Here is a 16,892-nt window from a genome sequence, read left to right as displayed (position 1 = left end):
TTTTTTAATATACTGACTTCATTCTACAACTTTTTTTCTTTTCTTTTGTTGTAAGCAATAGTGCAGTTATCGTCCATATGAGACTATATGTTGTCTAAGCCAATCCCCCAGAGTGGGCATGAACTATGGATTAGATGCTACAAACAAAAAAACAAAAAAACATTTGCAATCGTGGACGCAATCGTCCCCTTCACAATCCATTAGTAGCCAGTCTCGTATCTTCATGAAGAATGAACCAAAAGCAAAAAAAACAACGCACACGTTTTGCGTTTTGAATATCGCGGCAAGCAGCGCAAGGTCGCCATTGGTCCGCGGTGCGCTCCGCCTCCTCCCCCTCCTATCCTTCCGGCAAAAGAGCGATGCCTCAGACGTCGCAATCCAGTTGTTCGGTGTTTCTCTGCAGTTTGCGCCATGGCAAGCCCCGAGAAGTGCAGTCTAGATAATTGAAGGTTCAGAACTTGCCCCAAGTATCGAAAGAAACGGCATCAAATCTTCTTAAAGCGACAGCGAACGCCATTGTCACCACCGACCAACGCTCCGACTTTGGATAGGCCTAACTGACACCGAACCCTGCGGCGACTCTGGTTGTGAAATAGCCGCTGCCGTGGAATTCGTCAGTGCATCCCAAATGAAGACTGAATTCTTCGAGAGTGAATGTAGACCAGTAGGTGCTGCTACTGTCTACTCGCTGCTTTGCGAAATCGATGCACTGACTGCCCTTGCGGCGGGTGCGCAATGCCCAACCTGCCGCGAACGGGAACTCTGCATTCGAAGTAGCTGGAAAGCACAAAGGGCTTTCGGCATTCCTCGAACTGTGCTGTAAAAATACCGATTCCCCTGAATCTACACTTTCATTCACGCACGCGTCGAGACGTACTACTTCGGCCAGGGACCAAGGGACGAGCGCTCATTTCGACAGCGGCAGCTCGCGTGATAGCTTTTGCTGTAAAGTTGAAGGCAGTTCTGGCAGCACGCGCTACAGTGCAGTCCACTTATAACGATACCACATATAACGATATATCGGTTATAACGATGGGTCGACTTAACAGTCTCATTTTATGCATTGGGGCTATGGGGAAAAAAACCATATATAACGATATGTTATCCACCGCATATCGGATACTACGATGAAAAGTTTGCCGCGGACGGCATGTTTCATTCAGAATAATCGTAACATTTAGATTGATAAGTTCCTCTGAAACGAACTATGCCGAGACAAGACGAAAAGTTAGCGTAGGCGAGTACCTGCCGCCACTGCAGCACAGCGCCGGCAGCGCGTCCCGGCCGTTCAAAAAGCCGAGGAGAGCGTCGCGAGTTGGCGCGACGCGCTACAGATGGCGCCAGCTGTGTCACGTTTTGCGGCTCGCCGCGCGTCGACTGCAGAGAGGCTGAGAGAAATAAAAAAATATTGCGAAAAGCAAAGCGCCGCGCTCCGCGGCTCCCCGCCTTCTACAACGGCAAGCCGGCAAGCTACTCGTAGCTTGCCGAACGAAAGCGAGAAAGAGAGAGAAAATAAAAAAAGCGAAAAGCAAAGCGGCGCGGCGGCATCGGGGCGGGGCCTCGTTGGCATTCCGGCTGTGTACCTCTGGCTGTGCTTTCTTCCTCCCACTGCTCCCACCCCGCCGTCGGTCAGTCTCTCTTCCTAAGCGAACCCGTGATGCGTTCTTCGGAGTAAGAAATAAAGTCTTGTTTTTGACATCCTACTATCTACAATATTTATTAATTGGTGAAAATAGCGAAATGAAGCCTGGAGCTACAAAAGATACGTCCGGCGACAATTTTTTGGCGGCAGTCCAGATATAACGATCACCAGTTATAACGATCATATTTTTAGGTTTTCTCGATATCGTTATAAGTGGACTGCACTGTATACGCGCAAGCCATAACGAACTTTCACCATTCTGTGCGATTTTCGGTCTTCCGAGCATTCAGTGCAAGGTGCTTTTCATTGTGGCCCAATTTGATGCAAAGAAAATGGTTCCTAATAAATGCCAACTTTCCAAACTTTCAAACTTGTTTTTCTCATTTCCATTTTTTCGACAATTTAACATTTTCCAGACAGCCTTTTAGACACTTACACTAATTGTATAATAACGAAACTTGGCACGCATATTCTTCAACGCATGCAGAATGCAAATATCTACTTGAAATTGCAATTCCTACCAGAATTAGTTGTGAAAATATAAGGTTATTGTTTCAAGGGAAATTGAAAATAATAAGTCATTCAATACGGTTTTTTTTCTTTGGTTCAAATATCTCTGACATATCTCGATAGATATTTGCACTTTACAATCTACCACGAGTCAAATAAGATCAGAGACAATGCTTTTACTGAAAGTTAAGTATATAAAAGAGTACCCACAAAACATGTAACATTTTGCTATTGTGCATGGCGTAACTCAATAACTATAGCATCTACACAAAAAATGATTGCGTGTTTGAAATCTCCATGAAAAACTACCTTAACAATATTTTCAAGTGTCTATGACTAGAAATAAGTTTTTTCAAGGAGCGTCACCCCTTGAGGGGAGATGCAATCGAAAAATGAGAGTCTTTTTTTTAAATTACCGCTTTTTTATTTTTGCCTGTCTTGATAGGATTAGTACTTCTACTGTTATGAAAAAAAAAAAAATACAGGTCGAGACTTAACTAGAAATGCTTTAAAATTGCAACTAAAGAGCACAAGGTGCCTGTTAAAAAGTCCAAAGTGTGCAGTCTTCAAGCACCTTTCCGCCGATAATGCGCCACTGCTCGCCATTGTTGATCGCATGAGCCGAAGAGTCGAGCCTCACTCTTCAAATAACAGTTTCCCTCGCTGATGCAGCGCAAGAAATAATAAAAAGAAGCACGCTTCTGCGCACTTTTCGAGAGCCGCGACTGGCTTATCACGTGGTACGGATCGGGGACCGCCATTGGTTGCTGCGCGCATGTATGTGCTGTGAAGCCTATTTGCGGGGTCCATGGCTTGTCGAGCAGCACAGTTGAACACTGCTTTTCTCGTGTAATTATCTCCGTTATGAATGAAAAAAAAAAAACATTGCTCGCAAGTGAAAGCCGTTGTGCGGCGCACTCTGTAGGAATAGGCTACAAGCAGCTGGTCCGATTTGCGGCAGTTGTTGGCTTGCAAAAGCCAATGCTTTAAAAGTCATTCACACCCATCAACCGGAAAGTTCGTAATGCAGCAATGGATGACGTCAGCGCCAATCTTGTGATGTCGAAAGAGCTCGCAGTGAGGGAACTTAGCAGGGGCGACATTGCCATTATGTACGACGGTATGTGGCACAAACATGGCCGTAAAATGGCATGATACTGGACTTGGTTTAGATTTCGCAGTTCTGTCGAATTTCTTCCGAGCTTGCCGTTGGCACATGGCTCTGCCACATGGAGCGGAAGTTTGGCAAGCGTTTCATGGCCCTGTCTGTAAGCTAAATGTCTGTGAGGATTCGGCTAGAAAAAGCCGAGAGGGACAAACTTTTGGTGCTGGCATATTTAAGTGGCAGTGGCCACTACAAGAAGCATTGCTCTTGCTGGTTGTCAAATCTCATCAGATTTATTCATATCTTTCATAAATAAAAACTAATTTCAACTTTAAAGCTCAGTTTTCTCAAAACACAAATTTTACCATTTTTTTCAATGTGCCCGGCCTTTTTCGGGCACTTCTAGTGCTCAGATCTGCATGAAATTTTGCCCAAATTTTTTCTAAAGTATGAAAAATACAATTATCTAGTTTAAATTTCAATATTTTATTGCATAACAAAAAGAATGTACGTAAACCTTTACTAGGGTTGGTGAAATGTGGACTTTTCACGTTTATTATTTTTCACACCTATTACATATTTTGTATGTGCTTCCTAATTAGTTATTTGTATTCTACACTTTGTTTCAAACATTATGAACTATGAATGGTAAAAAATAACGGCAACGAAGTTCAGGGATAAAATGAGGGGGGCAAAAGGGTTAAGGTTTTCACTTTGTCTTGTTGCAGAGCTAAAAGTATGCAACTTACAAGAAAACTAACTATATATTTGAAATCAGCATAAAAGTTACATAAACAGCTCAAGTTTCATTGCTCTAGAGTGAATATTACAAAAAAAGTGTCTTCAATAGCATCTCCCCTTAAGTGCGATAGATATAAAGCAAAGCAGCATATCACAACCTGAAGTGAATACTGTATACAGTGAAACAAGAATGTATGTCCTAAATCCATTCGAAGAGTAGTTATGGCACGTTGATCCCTTGCGAATGAGTTGATGGCAAGCTGCAATTTTGCTCATAGAACTCCAACACACTATAACTTTTACAAAAATGGGCCTAGAACATCATTGCTTGCTTTAATGGCTACAGTATTCATTCCAGGTTGTTGTGGTATAATGACTGGCTTTGCCACTCTGACATCTTAGAAATAACACATGCTCCTAACAAGGCACATACAATGTCTGATATCTTGAAAACTACAAAATGTACTAGAAGAATAATTAAATATTCAAAATCAGGAAATAAAATACAGAAGTTATGAAGCTTCTTGAAAACCTAAATGAAAATAAAGAAATATATCTAGAGCAGGGCCTCCACTTAAAGAACATTTAGTTACATTTGAATTAGTGCTTTTCTTTAGTGTGTCTGTAGTCACAAATATAGGCGTTGCAACACTAGGTGTGTCATGTGCTGCACAGAACTCCTGAAGGTACTGCTAAAGTTTTCAGCACATTCCATCTTCAATCCCCGCTGTATTCCTGTCACCAATATACTGTGCAGTTTTCAACAGAAGTAGTGCTACCTATAGTTTTTCTAAGTGTACTAGAAGACCTTTTATATATTTACTGCATTTGTTGGCCATAGTCATCTCATATGAAACAATTGATATAAGTAACACTTGCTCATAGCCAAGGCGTGCAGCTTAGAATTACGAGGTGCATTTCATATGATCAACAAGAAAGGAGCAGTTTCTTCTGAAGATGTGAAAAGCTTGAGGTTCAAACACATTACATTCACAGTCGCGTCACCATTCAACGAATTTGGCATAACTGTGAATGTCCTCGGCTATAATGACTGCTGGCTTATTTTTGCTTTTGCCTCATAATGAGCCAGTTTTTCCCCGTCTCTTCCCTACCAATTACTTTCATGTGTGTTATACCTATGTGCACCGATGTCCTTGCCTTCCACACGAATTGTGACGTCTGTCTCCATCTGTCCAATGAACATCCGGAGCAGGTCGTCTCCCAGCTTGGAGCAAGCACCCAGTCTCTCGGGGCTGCAGCCAGACCCTTGCATTCGCTTGTCAATGCTTGACAGGCAACTGACTTCAGACACCTCTGAGTAAACAGTCTCTGAATCGTCATCACCATCTACAGGCGAAAATGGGGGCTGGAAGTGTAAAAAAGAAAAAAAAGCATCTTTGTGTTCTATGGCTCAACTTCTGGGAATTGCCTGTTGGGCAGGAATCTCCCTGCAGGCAATCTATGGTCATAAGTGGCCATTCCTCAACTGGCAATACCAACCAAAATGAACAAAATTGACACTGTTCACTGGCAGTAATAAATGATTGCTGGCAATCGTAAAATCTACACAGAAGCATGCTCTGTTGACAGCCAACATACAGAAATTAATTCAGAACAGTGACTAAAGCAATTATTTCTTCTAACAAGAACTTATGCCAGGCAGTGCCGCTAAAGGACAACAGTAAAAGTTACTTTAAAGCAGTGAGACAACATGAATGCAGCCAACATGCTCGTGCCGTGATCACCGTATTAGAAAGATAAAAGGCCAAAGCGGATTGGCCACAGCTGTGATGTCCGGCCCAGTGTACACAATTATAGCAGTCTGTCAGACCCTGTATGTCCGTCACTTGCAACACTACGGCGATGAAGCCACTGCAAATATCAGCAAACAAAGCACTAGTCTATGCTGAACACCACCACCACCACCCCTCTGCTTTGGCCTTTCACTCCAATAAGGTAACGATGAAGACATGGCCACAACGACTGTGGTCATGTCACACAACAACTTGACTTGCTACAGATGTTAAAGTACTTAACGTTAATCTTAAATTTTTATATTCCTACAGTACAGAGCTTGGCAACATTTCGAGGAGAAGGGCAAAGTTGCGTGAAGCCAGCATAGTGGAGCAGTTGGATGAAAAAGTGGAGGAGGGCGGGGTCTTTACGGACAAAGTGCAAAGATTTGGTAAAATTATGCAAGTTTGCAAAACGGGATTAAAAACCATGCTTATTTTCAGCACGCATGTCACAAAGTTGCAACCAAACATAGGTTACATGCAAAAATTCATTTTAGATCAAAACTGCCATGTCGAACTTCAGATAGAAAATGACAGAGAAAGGGCTGGAGGCCAAGTCGACGGCATACTGGGAGGCCACATGCTGCCGACCCTTGCTCAGCGGTATTAAAAATTTGTACATACCCTGATTACAGATTCCTTGGTAGTGGCTGCAGGGGGCTCCTGTATTTCACTCGTCTGAGCTTTGATCAAAGGAATGCCTGCTTCTGGTTTCTTAACAAGTGACGTTGATGGGCCTGATACACTGTCACTTCCTTCAACCACTGCTACTGCTGCTGTTAACTCCTCTGATTCGGGTAGTGACTTCTTTTCTGGCACATCAGCTTCCCTGTCACTCTCGTGCTCGAGAGAATCGCTGTCCTCTCCACCACATGGCTCAGGCCTGCGAAAGGTCATGGCGTAAACATCCTGCGGACGTGTAGATGACTTTACTGGTAAAGTCCTTGGAGCTGGCTTCACAGACTCCGGCTTTGTCTTGCGCCGCGGAATAGGGCTCATTGGGAGCAGGCACACTTCAGAAGGCTGGACTTTTATATGATCAGTCATGGCCCGCCTAGGAGAAGACACGTCATCCCCGACAGCAGGCCTTGTAGGCTGCAGAGTTGTAGGGATCTCCTCCGATACCACCAGTATCTCTTCGCGTTCAAAATGCTCCCACATGCAGTGTTCAACAATGCTTCGCTGTCTCTCCACAGCATTCTCACCCTTTTTTGCAGGATTTCCCTGGTTATTACTGTACGCTTCTTGAGCACAGACGACGCTGTCGCTCTGGTCGTCATTGATGTCAATGAACATAGAAAGAGACAGGGTTCGTGGCATTGTTCGCGAGGACGACTTTTCATCAGGTTGAGATTCTTCATGACGAACTGTGTTAAAGTCTACGTACATGTAGCAGGACTGCGGCCGCTTTGATGAATCACTATCTGCCTTGGACTTGCTTGATGGTGACCTCTTTTGCACCTGGCCAGCACTGGCTTCTCCATTGGCATCTATGTACATATATAAAGAGGAACCCTGGTTTGAGGGCTCTCGCTGCTGCTGAGATTGCTTTTCTTCTGCTCTTGCTCTATTCATGTCAATGTAGAAGGGAAACAAAGCACTAGATGAATGGTGTCCCGGGTTAGGCCTACTTTCACTTTGTTCTATGGCACTTCGTAAGGGTGTTTCCCCTGTGTTATTGAGGCTGTCGTAAGCCACTGCCTCAGTTACTGATGTGTTTTGGGAGAGGAAGCCGGAATCATTCATTCCAAAGGCACCCGCCGAGCCCTCTCTTCCCCCTCCTAAATGACTGGTGACTTTGGGTGTCTGGGGAAAACGTTGGTATGAGACTGGCATAGGAGCAGACGATTTCTCATGTAAGAAGAACGCCGGCATTGTAGCCAAGGATTTTCCATCTTGCTCTGTACATACTTTTGCATCTGCCTTTCGATCGCCTGCAGCTTTTGGCTCTGCATTTCTCTGTTGCTCCACGCACTCCCGAGCACCAATTAAAGCTGCAGCCTCATCCCCATTCCAATTTTCAATGGCCATATCGAGTGGCATTTGGCTCTGCAGATCAAATGTGCCACTCCGCACCATGCTGCTGTTCATGCTGAGAGAACACTCGTCCCGGCTCTCAGACACGTCATCGCAAACCTGACTTTCGTCATACACTTGGCTGTTGTCGCATAAGCTATCCAAGGGCTCTTCCACGTTACTGGTAGCTGGGGCATGGCTCTCTATGCAGAGGCCATCACTGTGACTGACGAAGCAGGCACGGAAATTCTCTAGAGAATCTTCAGCACCCATTTGACCGAAGGAACTGCTCGGAGCCTCGTCAATGTCTCCACCTGGCCCACTGGGTGAAGAGTTCTGTGCTCCTCCTTGAGTAGCTTCTTCAGTATTTGCCTCGCCAGTCACATCCTGAAAATCTTCGTCACCACCTTCATCATCAGTGGACGGAGGGCCATCTTGAGCACATAGGGCCCGGAGGATGTCATGTTCTTTTTTTCTAATGTCGTCATCAGAGTAGACACTCCTGCAAGGCACACAAAATGAGACTGCTAATGTTCAGATGCACAAATAAAAAAAGCTTCTGCCCAAAACAAGGCAGAACACATTCTTCACTTTCTCTCTGCCTCTATCTCTGACACTTCAGAGCTATAACTGCCACTTGCTGAGTCAGCAATTGCATTAATTACACCTCACATCCACTTTCTTAAAGTAGAGGATATATGAAAAGACTATTTAGCAATAAGCTGCATTGACAACTTGCTAATAACACAAGAGAAACAAAGAGCTTGAAACAAATATGTGAAATTGGTGTAACATAAAACTTAACTCATCACATAGGTATATCCCCTTCAGTGGCAGTGTGTATAACTGTGCACATCAATCTTGGAGATGCGTCACGCACCACATGTCTCTTGATATAGTTTCAAACTCTGCCTGCACATTCGTGCAGACTTCCTGAGCGGACAACTCCAGTGGAATCCCGATTACACGACCTTTCCGGGATCACACAGAACTGTCGTATAATCCGGGCATCATATAATCAAAGAACTAAGAATACAGGCAGTGACGCTCAGCCTTACACAAAAAACTAGACCGCCTGAATAAGCTCACAACATGACTTTGCGGTTCTCCAAGGAAGGCAGATTAATTTACTCTTGCCGATACCAGCATAACTTAGTTGAAGCAGGTGCGAGTGAATTTTTATTCTCAACTTCAGAAATAATCAAATCTAATGCACATCTTTCTCCTTTTAAATTGAGTCTATAAATTCCCTACACGTGAAAATGAAACTGAAACCGCATTGCCAACAGCCCCCCATCAAAAGAGTTAGACACAGTGCCATCGCCATGACATAATAGCAACAGACTACGAGTTCACGAGGCTATACCATAATGAGATTGCACAGAATGCTTTCGTTCTCGACTGAACTGACTGCATTGTAATTTGTTGCCTTGTGAAGTACAGCTAGTGATGCCCTGCTATTATAGAGAACATTGACAATAAGTGAAAGTTATTTTGCACGGTGAAAATAGCTGCATCACACTTTTTTGCGTGCTCAAGCTTGCGACTGCAAATGCCACAAACCAAGTTAGGAGATCGGCTGTACATCGACCAGGAAAAGTTTCCACAGAATAAAAACATGAACATATCAGAACCTCAGAAATGAGCTTTTCAGCCAGCTAAAGCTACTGTGGACAGAGCTTCTCAAGGTAACGACCCTGCGTACGCACGGAATCGAGGCATATGCACAAGTGCATGATCTGCCAGGAGAATAAATTTTCTAGGGTTGTGCAAATATTCGAATGCTTCGAATATTCGAACCAATAATGCGGTATTCGAATTCACTTTGAATCAAATTTAGCTTGTTGAAATTTTCGAATTATTCGAAACGAACGAATAGATGCATACTAATCCGCATGTGACACCTAGAAAAGGTTGTTTCACTGCAGTAGAGGAATGCTGAGCCTTGAAAGCACCTTTCCAGGTGTTTTTTATTTATTTTTATTTACAGATACTGCAGGCCCTACCCGGGCCCATGCAGGAGTGGGATACAAACAATACATTCAAGCAATAAATAGTAATACACTGAAGTACAGGGCATAAATGAAAGAATACATAACTATCAAGTACAGAAAAGTCAAATATATTTTCTCGCTGTTCAACAGAACTGCGCACAACTAAGAATATTTTCAACATTTGTAGCCGGATGAATTGCACTCAAATGACACTATTTTCAGCATACATCACTTATATGGTGAAATTAATCTTTTCTATCTGTTGAGTGAATGAAGCCGTCGAGGCAGCATTCACTACTTCCGCAGGTAATGCGTTCCAATGAAAAATTGCGCGAGGAAAGAGAGCGAACTTGTGGGCATTAATGTGGCTGGGTGGCTGCCTAAACGTTTTGTTGTGGTTTGTCCTAGCTGAAAGTTTAGAAGGCTGCTGAAGGTATCGTTCCCGTGATAATTTAAAGTCCCCGTGATCAAGTTGATAGACGAATTTTAATCTGGATATTATCCTGCGCTGTTCTAGTATTTGTAGGCTTGCCCTATTACGCAGATTAGTTACAGCTAAAAAGGTTACATGCGTGTATAATACGCATGTAACCTTTTTGTATTGTAAAAGTTATTTCATTGCAGCGAAGCAGAGCTGAGCCGTGAAAACACATATCCAAGAAAGATCAGCAATGCTGCAAAGCCCTACTTCAAAGTTAAATGAGGATATTACCCTCACATCGACTCTAAGTTTAGAATCTTGTTATACCGACTTATATGCTCCAAGTGCATTTTAGTGCATTTTAAGAAGTTACATATTTTAAGGCTATCACTTGCATCCTAGCAAAAGTAAAATCCTGCTACTATTTGAAGTTGTTGTTTCTGCTTTCTTTAATGCAAAGAAATGGCATTTGAACAGGCCTTGTTTCAATTTTTTGTTAATATTATTCAGGTTAGCTGGGACATAACAGATATGCTTTTTTAGCTTTATAGTATGCTATATATATATATATATATATATATATATATATATATATATATATATATATACACCATTCGAATTCAATTCAAAATTCTTCAACCACACTACTCATTTTGAATTCTTTTAGAACTGAAAATTCACTATTCACACAAGCCTAAAATTGCCATTCTAAGAAGACATCCTGTCTCAATCTCTAGGTTTATAAAATTCACTATTCGCACAAGCCTAAAATTTCCATTCTAAGAAGACATCCTGTCTCAATCTCTACGTTTTTAATGATCAACCTAAAGATCATATCTTGCCCTTGTGAGTATTTGGTCAACATTCGAATCAAGTAAATATGCGTTTCTTTATTTCACACGGAATCGGAAAGTCGCAAGATGTGGGATTGGCATAAAACTGTGTGGTATAACCGACGTTTTGAATAGATTACATTGTTACCAACAAATCGAACGCCTCTTGGTAAAGAATATTTATTCAGGGCGAACTTTGCCCGAGAACTTAGGAAGACAACCTTACACACAAAATGTTTCTCGCTAGCCCCACGAACCTTTTCGACCTCTTCTCTCACGCAGCCGCGAACTGGTCACACCACAAGCCATTAGTCTTCTTTTAGCACGTGGTGTGGTAGCATGCGCAGATTGCTGATGCAATGCGCGCTTTGCTTGTTATTTGTTTGCCGGCATTTACAAATGCAGGAAGCAGGGTGTGTCGGAGGCGGATGATGAGCAACTTGTGGCATTAATCCCATGCCTAAAACGCATAGTCCCGATGTGCTGAGAGGGCCGAAAGTTTTAAAATGCAGGGCTTGACTTGATGGTTGAGCACGTGTATCAGTGATCTTCATTGCTTTTTGTAGTAGGTTTTCATGCGTACTATGTGTACGATATCTGGGTGATTTGTTCGTCGAGTCGAGCCCCCTTGGCTGCCAGGGATGAACTCTTAGTTTAAGATGCTCAACCACCGAAGTACCCTGTAAGGGCCGAAGTAGTGCCGCATGAGCTTTTCGGAATGACCACATACACGTACAGGTGTCCATACCCACACTTTGTCTCCGGGATCGTACTAGACATCTCTTCGCTCAGGTTATAGTGATCTGAGTCAACGGCCTGCTGTTGAATTATGCGGTGCCTGTCCAACTATCGGGCCCCTTCTGCTCTCTCTATGTATTCATTTATATCAGCATTAACTTCGTTCACATTGCTGACAGGTAACATAGCGTCTAAAGTCGTTGTTACTGTTCTACCATAAACGAGCTGGAATGACAGGAAGTGCGTCGTCTCCTGTACAGCGGTGTTATGCGCAAAGGTAGCATACCGTAAAATGCTGTTCCATGAACGATGTTCGACATCCACATACATGGCGAGCATTTCAGCCAGCTTTCTATTGAGCCTTTTAGTTAAGTTGTTTGTTTGCGGATAGTAAGCTGTACTTCTTGTATGGTTGATATGCGTGAGTTTCACGATAGACTGCATCACAAGGGCGGTATATGCTGTCCCTTTGTCGGTTATGACAACCTAAGGAGTGCCATGCCGTAGCACTATCTGGCTGACGAACTACGCCACTTCATTCCCAGTTCCTTTAATGAGGGACGACGTCTCAGCATAGCGGTTCATGTAGTCTGTCGCTACAATGATGCACCGTTTTCCAAAAATGATGAGACAAAGAATGGTCCAAGTAAATCCATTCCCACTTGCTCAAATGGTACTTTTGGTGGCTCTATTGGTTTCAACGGACCTGCTGGCTTTAAAGGAGGTACTTAGCGCCTTTGACACTCTCGGCACAACTTCACATAGTGCTGTACAGAATTCATTAACTTCGGCCAATAATACCTGTGGCGGATTCTGGTAAAGTCGGCTAACATCCAAATGTCCAGCTAAAGGGGCATCGTGACATGCTTATAATATTTCCGCTCGCAGTGACGATAGTACGAGAAACAAACGTCTCACCACTGTGTTCGAAGTTTCGCTCGTAGGGGACACCATTCTGGAGAACATAGAAATATAGCCCCCGGACGAAAACTCATGGTCCCTTTGCTTGCTGACCCTCAAAGTAGTGGATAAGCAGCAGCAGCTCTGGATCCGATCGCTGATGACTGGCCATATCGGACGCGTTGAGAGTTCCAAGAAATGGGAAATCTTCATGTTCAGAGGATGAATGCTCAACTGGTCCATGTGACAGGCAATCTGCGTCATTGTGCTAAAGGCTGAATTCGTACACAACAGTGATGTCGTATTCCTGCAGACGTAGGCTCCATCTAGCAAGTCATCCTGAAAGACCTTCAGATTTGCCAGCCAACACAATGAGTGATGGTCGCTGATTGCCCTAAAAGGTCTGCCGTATTGATATGGATGGAACTTACTGATGGCCCATATAACATCCAGCTTTCCTTCTCTGTAGCTGAGTAATTATACTCAGCGTTCGATACAGTGTGGTGTGCGTATGTAATAACTCTTTCTTGTCCATTCTGCTATTGAATGAGGATGGTGCCAAGCCCAAAATTACTGGTGTTGGTATAGATGTCCGTTTCAATGTCTTTATCAAAGTGAGCAAGAATAGGAGGAGAGTGCAAAAAGCCCTTCTTGTTCTTCCTGCCAGGCGAATGGTACACCTTCTTTTGTAAGCCATGTCAATTGTTCAGAGAGCTTGGCGAAGTTTTCAATGAAGAGTGAATAGTAGGCACAGAGTCCCAGGAATCGTCTCAAGGCCTTCTTCTCCCTTGGATTCGCAAAGCTTTCGACAGCTGTAATCTTTTTGGGATCTGGGCGGACACCTTCATCACTAACAATGTGCCCGAAGAACCAAAGCTCGCGAAATTCGAAGTGGCATTTTTGCGGCTTGATAGTCAGTGCTGCCGTGCAAATGACATTCAGGACTGTCCTCAGACAATGAATGAGCGGCTCGAAGGTAGAAAAAAAAACTATTACAATAATGAGATAGACGAGGCACAATTGCCATTTAAGTCCGTCCGGAGAGGACCGTGTCCATAATTCTTTGAAAGGTTGCGGGAGCTGAGCACAAGTCAAAAGGAAGTACTTTATAGTATACTAGACTATCGGGTGTCACAAGTGTCGTCTTCTCGCTATCTCGTTCATCTACTTCGATTTTGCAGTATCCGCTTTTTAAATCCAATAACGAAAAACATGAGCGTATTGTAGCTTGTCCAGGGTATCATCAATTCCTGATAGTGGATAAACGTCCCGCTTCGTGACGAGGTTCAGCTTTCGGTAGTCAACACAAAACCTCAGGGAGTTGTTCTTTTTGACCAATACTACCGGTGATGCCCAAAGACTAAGTGATGGCTGTATTACATCGTCTTTCCACATTTTCTGTACTTGTTTTCTTGTGACTTCCCGTTCTTTTGAAGCTACTCGATATGGACGTTGATGCACCGGTCTCACATTTTCTTCGACCACGACGCAGTGCTTGGGGACTGGAGTGCGTCAGACTTTCGACGAAGTGGAAAAGCACTCCGCAAATTGTTTGATCAGATCAACAATCTGCTCTCTTTGTGGTGATGAGAGCGCGCTGTCAATGTCTATTGATTCAAGGATGCTGCCCACTGGTGCAGAATCTGGCGGGTCCATATCAAGAGCACAAACATTCACAACTTGAAAATATTCATCTAGAGTTGCTATAGCTGTTCCCTTCGCCACATGCTGCACCTCACTGCCATAGTTGGTCAATAGAACGTCCGCACATCCATTACGAAGGTTTACCAAACCTCTGGCCACGCATATTCCTTTTTCGATTAGCAGTCCGATGTATCCGTCTGCTAGCCCCTCATAAACACAAAATACGTCACTTTTCACGAAAACTGTCACACTTGAACGTGGCGGCGCTGTCACGCCTTCATCCACAATCCGAAATGGTGAAACGGCTGGTTGATCCGTTCGACACATTGCAACAGCGTTCTCTTTAGAAAGGAGACAGATTTTTGCAAGTAAATGACTGCGCTATTTGCCTGCAAGAAGTCCATGCCTATAATCAGCTCACGGGAACACTCGGGAAGAACAATGAAGCTGCCGACGTAGACAGATCCCCTGATCCCTATTCTTGCTGTGCACAGTCCCATGAGGCTGAGTAAGTGCCCTCTGGCAGCATGTATTTGCGGTCTGGTCCACTGAGTCAGTACCTTTTTCAATTTCTTTGCTAGGAGACTACTGATCACGAAGTAGTCTGCCCCAGTGTTTATTAGTGCAATAGCTTTCAGGTCGTCAATGGTGACTAACAGTTCGGAGGTAATGTCACCATTACTGCACTTATAAGTCGCTGCATAACTGTAGTCGACCGGTCAGGCCAACGAAGGAGGCCCTTTTGTTTTCGAGTATCAATGGCATTGACTCCACAGGTCGCTGGCTCTAGTGATCCCGTCGCACGCTAGGTGATCGAGGTCTCGGGAAAATGGATGATGGTCTAGGGCTTGGCGACCGGTAGCACATTGGAGCTGTTGATCGCGATTCCGGTTGCTGAGCGTTCTGAAGCGTATGCAACGACGACAAAAATTCTTGGATCTCGAAAGAGCACTCACCGTTCCGCGGGCAGGGTGCATTGACTGGGAAGCCGCACAGCCCGGCTCGACGATAACGACATGCTCGATAAAGGTGACGTGCCTCTTCGCAGCGGTAGCAAAGGGGTCGCCGGTCTGCAGTGTGCTACACATCGCTTTTACGGGGCCTGGCTTACAGTATGGGTGGTGGCGTGCCGCGTGGAAATGTCGAGGGCATAACGTCAGCTTGAGCAAATCTTGTGCGTCCAAGGTTCTGTCGTACTACTTGTGCATACGACAACTGAGGTTGAATATGTGGTTGTGCTCGGTACAGCACTTGGGGCTGTGGTTGAAGAATAGCTTGCCACACTTCTTCAAACACAATGCGAGTGAGGGCATCGCTGGAGGGCTTTGGGTGAGTTGCGTTTTCTGTAGTTCCACCTTCCCGACAGCCCTCAACACTTTCTGCAGAACACCAATGTTGTTGGTGAGGGTTCCCGACACCGCGCTAGCTGGACAGACATTTACATCCCTGTTGTACTGTCGTGCACACTGCTGCAGTGTTCTCTCCATTGTCGTTGTCTCTGATCTAAACTGTGCCACAGTCCATGGAGGATTGCGCATTAGGCCTGCAAAAATCTCCCCCTTCACTTCGCGCATTAGGTGGCGCAGCTTCTCCTGGGCCATGTTTGGGTCAGCTCGGAAGAGTCGCGACATGTCTTTAATGTACATAGCCACGCTCTCATTGTTTCGTTGGTTTCTCGCCTGAAGAGCAGTCTTTGTCTTCTCCCTGCGGTCCGTGTTCGGGTAGGTAATAAGCAGCTCCCTTCAAAAGTCGTCCCATGTCAGCAACGACGCTTTGTTGTTTTCAAACCACATATACGCAGAATCACGAAGCACCACAAAGACGTAATGAAGTTTCTTGGCTTGGTCCCAACCGTTCAAACTGGCGACACGTTCGAAGTCGGGAGCCCTTGGCATCTTCACAAGTGTCGCCGTGGAAGACCTCTGGTAACCAAGGTGAATCCAAGACAATATGGGACGGAGACGGTGTCACTTGAGCGGCCATCATGGTGGTGTTTGCAATCTCCGCTGCACTTGATAAACTGAAAAGGGGGCCAAACTCTGGCACCTCCCCTTGTAGACGGTGACTCCTACGTTGGTGGACAGGCGTCGATTCCACTGGCTCCAACCTTGGCAGGTTCGGACTTAGCTCCCTGGCCTGTGGTGGGCTTGAAATCATGCCCCGCACCTCCACCAGATGTTACCAACAAATAGAACACCTCTTAGTAAAGACTATTTATTCAAGGCGAACTTGTGCCCGAGAACTCAAGACAATATTACACACAAAATGTTCCTCGCTAGTCACACGAACCTCTTTGACCTCTTCTTTTCTCACGCAGCCGCGAACTGGTCACACCAGGAGCCGTTAGTCTTCTTTTAGCGCGTGGTGTGGTGGTACGCACAGACCGCCGGTGCATTGCGCGCTTGGCTTGTTATTTGTTTGGTGGCAGTTACAAATGCAGAAAGCAGGGTGCGTCATCGGAGGATGATGAGCAACTTGTGGCAATATCTATGGGATTTTGCCGAGAGCAAACCAATCTGTCGTAAAAAGCAGGTCATCATGAAACAAAGGGT

The 16,892-nt window shown here is 44.6% G+C and overlaps 2 protein-coding genes across 6 annotated transcripts in view; one reads left to right on the top strand and one right to left on the bottom strand.

The window, feature by feature from the left end:
• The window catches only part of LOC142776470 (uncharacterized), a 103,335-nt gene that overhangs the window by 40,329 nt on the left and 46,114 nt on the right, over positions 1-16,892 (top strand). The window lies entirely within an intron of this gene.
• Positions 1-16,892, bottom strand: part of LOC119160953 (uncharacterized) — a 270,658-nt gene that overhangs the window by 230,338 nt on the left and 23,428 nt on the right. The window contains exons 4-5 of the mRNA XM_075880196.1: positions 6,419-8,312; positions 5,135-5,364 (exon numbers count right to left, since the gene is read on the bottom strand). Of these exons, the coding sequence (XP_075736311.1) occupies positions 5,135-5,364; positions 6,419-8,312 (2,124 nt within the window). The remainder of the gene's footprint in view (positions 1-5,134; positions 5,365-6,418; positions 8,313-16,892) is intronic.

Source organism: Rhipicephalus microplus, chromosome X (genome assembly GCF_043290135.1).
Source record: "Rhipicephalus microplus isolate Deutch F79 chromosome X, USDA_Rmic, whole genome shotgun sequence".
Classification (NCBI taxonomy): domain Eukaryota; kingdom Metazoa; phylum Arthropoda; class Arachnida; order Ixodida; family Ixodidae; genus Rhipicephalus; species Rhipicephalus microplus.
Note: the sequence above shows the minus strand (reverse complement) of the source record. Positions and strands in the feature narration are given on the sequence as shown.